General features: G+C 25.9%; 1 protein-coding gene across 1 annotated transcript; it reads right to left on the reverse strand.

Moving 5' to 3' along the window:
• Positions 1–547: 547 nt before the first annotated feature.
• LOC131647673 (kunitz-type trypsin inhibitor-like 1 protein) lies at positions 548–1,310 on the reverse strand. The gene has a single exon (XM_058917539.1). It carries the CDS (start codon positions 1,277–1,279, stop codon positions 626–628), a length of 654 nt encoding a protein of 217 aa, XP_058773522.1. The 5' UTR covers positions 1,280–1,310; the 3' UTR covers positions 548–625.
• Positions 1,311–4,828: the final 3,518 nt, after the last annotated feature.

Below are 4,828 nucleotides of genomic sequence, written 5' to 3' on the forward strand. Positions count from 1 at the left end.
CAAATAGAATAATAATTTGCTCTGAGGACCACATTTTGAATAATATATTTACATTTATTTCCGTTCACAATTTAAAAAAATTATAATTATATTTCCACACTTGTTATGCTGCAAATTAAATAATAATTTATATCGTTCTTGTTACTTTCTTTTTAAACCCAAAAATTGTTAGAATAAAGCTATTTGTTAATGACAAAATAAAATCCATGATAGACTCCAACCGATCAATTTATATTAACCATAAAACCAATACAAACTGCTTCACTTCTTATTCATTAAAACATACTCCCTCCGTTCCTTTTTAAGTGTCGTTTTAGAAGAATTTTTTTGTTCCTATTTAAGTGTCATTTTATAATTTAATGTTATAATTTGTCATTTATACCCTTACTTTTGTAATAACTCCACCTCAAAATTTTCAATTATTTATTGGAAAAAAAGAGTATGTGGTTGAATTTATTTGGAAAGAGAAAAATAAATAAGGGTATAATAGAAAAAATAACTCTAATAATCCACTATCTTGGTTGGAGAGCTTTTTGCTAAAACACACTTAAAAAGAAACGGAGGGAGTAACACTTATTCATTAAAACATAATACTTAACACTTATTCATTAAAACATAACAAAGCCTAAATGTTACTAATTTCAACACCTGCAACAGATTTCACAGAAGCAGCAGGAACAAACACAACAGAATAAGCGTCAGTTACAGTCACAATGAAACGGAATCCACCTTCTTCACCACCAAAATCTTTCAGTCCAAGATAACCACAATCACCATCATTGTCCAAACAAAACCCAAGCCTATAAACACCGCCAGAGCCATGTTTCGCTATCAAAAACTTTCCACATGTCGTTTTAACACCACGATAGTTTCCAGGACCACCAATACCAATACAGCTCAGTTGAGTGGTGTTATCAACAAACACCATCCATTGGGATCTTTCAGCACAGCTAGGTTTCTCAGTGAACTCAATCTCGAGATCAGTACCGGTTAAGATGTTACCGGTGGTGCTTTCTGCTGCGGTGAACTTGACTGGTATTCCTAGTTTGGCGTTGTTTTGTAGGACGGTTAGTGGACATTCAGAATCAGAGATTTTGTTTAGGGTTGGTGCTCCGATACTAGGGTTATCACTTGCTGGGAAAATGAAGTATTGGTTGCCATAGGTAAGGGGGTTACCGTTTGAGTCCACAACTTGAGAAGGTGCAGCAATGTTTGATGGAAGATTGATGATGAAAGTGAAGAGGAAGAAGGAAAGGGTGAGAGACGAAAGGGGATTCATGGTTATGTGTTTTGGTGTTTTCTTTGCTTCTGCTTGATCTCTTATATATATATATATATATATATATATATATATATATATATATATATATATATATATATATATATATATATATATATATATATATATATATATATATATATATATATATATAGTAGTAATGAAGACTTTAAGCTTCTATACTTGCTATTACATTTTTAGCATTATTGATTCTAAGAATATAAAATTTTATTTTATTTATTTTGAGTTAAATAGTTTTTGCATTAGACTTTACTTTATTTTGAAACAAATTTAAAACTTTTGAATTTTTTTTTCGTATGCTCTTTGAATGCAAAGTTTATCCACAGATGTTACCCAGGTCTCTATTATTGTACTAGCCATGTGATAAGATAAAAAATTGAGGAAGCGGAGTACATAGCACATCCAGCTGTCTATATTATTTTCTAATACTACTATCATATGAAAAACAACTCTGCATTTTTTTTCTCTAGTTTTGCAAAAGATTAATATCAATATTCAATACCGAATTCTTTATCTATACTATATTACCCCACGTGCCACTTTTTCACAATCATAAAATACAAAATTCATTATTTCAAGACTACAGCACACAGCTCTTTGAAGAATAACCTTTCTGTACCCTATTATAATATTATTCACTATTGAAGAAAATTTTGTAGCATTATCATATTATGGTTTCCAGAAAGAAAAATGGTATATGTTTCATAGCGATATGTATCGAGAGGCTAATAGAGAAAATTCTCAAATATCTTTAGAGGAATATTAAGCCTTGGTATTTGTTTGTTGAAAGTGTGTTTAATAGGAAGCCCCGGCCCAAGCCATAGGCAAATTAGACAATTACCTAGGGCCTCAAGTTTTTTTTTTTTTTATCAATTAATATTAATATTAAGGCTTCAGTATAACATTATGATTCATGACTGTATGACATTAATGCTTCATGACTCTATTATGTACGCAACACTTTTAGTATATCATACTAGCATCTTTGACTCAATTATTATTTTAGCATAATATCTATACCGTTTAATATACACTCTTGTTTTGCCCCTATTTTGAAAGAAAAAAAATATTATTATTTATTTATCTTAAGCATATATTATTAACTTTACCAACAATAATACAAATAAAAAATAATATATCAATTGATATATTTAATTGTATAACAATTTTGTTTTCCTTAAATCTATATATTACTCCTATAATAATGTTGATAAATCTTATAATAATTGTGTATGCCAAAAAAAACTTTTTTTAAAATGTTGAAGTTAATAAAAGTTTATTTTACAATCAAAACTAAATGAATTAATTTTATTGTTCAATAAAAATATATATTAAACTAAATTAATTAGAATTATTTAATAAATATTTTGCTTCTTCAAAAGTTTATAAATTAAAATTTCAATAAATATATAATTATCAACCTAATTTTTTTTTTGCCTTAGGCCTCAATATGTGTTAGGCTGGCCCTGCGGAATCACAATACTTGCCCATTGTAACAATATTGTAATATAATAATAGAAGGAATCAAGGTTGTCTCAAACTATTTGGGGATCATGTTCTAATTTTAAAAATTAGCTCTAATAAAATGAAATATAAATAAATAAAGAAAAGTTTTATTTTATTAAAATTATAAATAATATTAGTATTCAAAAAAATGTAAATGATGTATAAATATTTAAATATAATTTACTTTATTTAAACTATAAGAATAATTATTATCAATTGTTTAGGAAAGTAGATCATTTAATTGTCATCATGGCAATAACAAAAAATTAAAATTATAAAATATGAGAATATCTCTCATCCTTTTCAAATCTCACAATTATTAGATTAATTATAATTTTGTGTCAATTTCTATTAATAATAAAATATAATCCCTTTCAAATCTCACAATTATTAGATTAATTATAATTGTGTGTCAATTTCTATTAATAATAAAATATAAATATTCAAAAAGTTTGTGTTTTTAAAAATTAATAATAAAATATAAATATTCAAAAAGTTTGTGTTTTTAAAAATTAATAATAAAATATAAATATTCAAAAAGTTTGTATTTTTATAAATATTTTTAAAACTATGACACCTTTAAAATTTACAGTGTTAAGAGTTTTAAAATTTTATTAGAATTGATATAATAATATGAAAAAAAAGTTAAAATAGTTTTAAAAATTAAAAATAATACGGCATTCTAATAATTCAAGATCAACTGTTCAAAAATATTTTAAATCTAATAATTTATTTAATTTTTTTGTTAAAAAATTATTTATTTATTTAATCATAACAACTTAATTAAAAATAATAATAAACTTGATAATTTTTTAAAATATTATTAAAAAATGAAATCTATCAATATATCATTCTATAAAAAAAAACTAATAGATTAAACAACATATAGTATAATATTATATTTCTTTATAGTTGTTTTGATGACAATTCAAAAACATATTTCAAAATTTTTAATTTTTTGATAGATAGGGAGATATGGGTTGACTTGATGCTATTCTATTTATTATACCTTCAAAATAATATAATTGGATGTCATAGGTGGATTGGTAGGTATGATTTTAATAAGAGTTTAAAGGTGGTGCACTGATAGTATAAATTAATTTTACATATATAATCAATCAAAATTCTTACACTTATCATATTATATTAGTTTTTTTAAATTAAAATTATGATTTAATTGGATACATGGTTGTGATTGATTGACAGTGTAAAAATAGTTTACACTGTCAGTGCATATCCCTTTTTCTCTTTTAATAAATGTAGAGCACGCTTCGGTCATCTATTTATTTTGGTAGTCTTTTGTAAAATAATATATTAAAACTAAAAACTTAATTTAAGGGATCGAACCATTGTCTATGCGCTTAAAATAAGCATTAGTGGGATATTTGTAAAATAACTAAATGTATATGATTTATAAAAAAAAGTGGCACCCATATTTTTGGAGGCCCTGTGCAACGGACCTGGTTGCACGGGCCTAAAACAGGTCCTGGGAAGATGAGTTCCCTCTTAATAATAGTCTACTCCAATGGCGAAGTTAGAAAAATTATAAAATCTGGACATAAACTTATGTCTAATATTGGTCTGAGATTGACAGTTATGATATTCCGATGATGGAGGAGCATGCAGGTAAGCATGATGCAAGTTTAAAAAGCTCATATTTAAAACAATGGAAGTTGTGTTCTATAGAGGCCCCTAATAATACTTATGGTTAGTAACAAGTACCAAATAACAATATATATCATATATAACTTACATCATAAAAATGTCATGAATATTAACAACTTCAATACCATCTTCATCCTTTATATCTCCAATCTCTCACATGTCAAAGCAACAAAATTTTAATCTCTTACATAAAAAATTAAAATTACGTGAAAATGTGGATACTTTCTAAATATTTATAGTAATGGATGTGAGAAGCATGAAGAGTATTAAGTTCAACATATGACATATTGTTAGAAATATCGGAAAGATCAAAAGGATTCAGGCTGAATCGTGAATAGAGTCACTTTCTTTAAAAGT

The sequence above is a fragment of the Vicia villosa genome, linkage group LG2, assembly GCF_029867415.1.
Source record: "Vicia villosa cultivar HV-30 ecotype Madison, WI linkage group LG2, Vvil1.0, whole genome shotgun sequence".
NCBI classification, from domain to species: Eukaryota; Viridiplantae; Streptophyta; class Magnoliopsida; order Fabales; family Fabaceae; genus Vicia; species Vicia villosa.

Excerpts from the sequence above, each read along its gene's own strand:
- LOC131647673 (XM_058917539.1), bottom strand. The coding sequence starts at position 1,279 with ATGAATCCCCTTTCGTCTCTCACCCTTTCCTTCTTCCTCTTCACTTTC.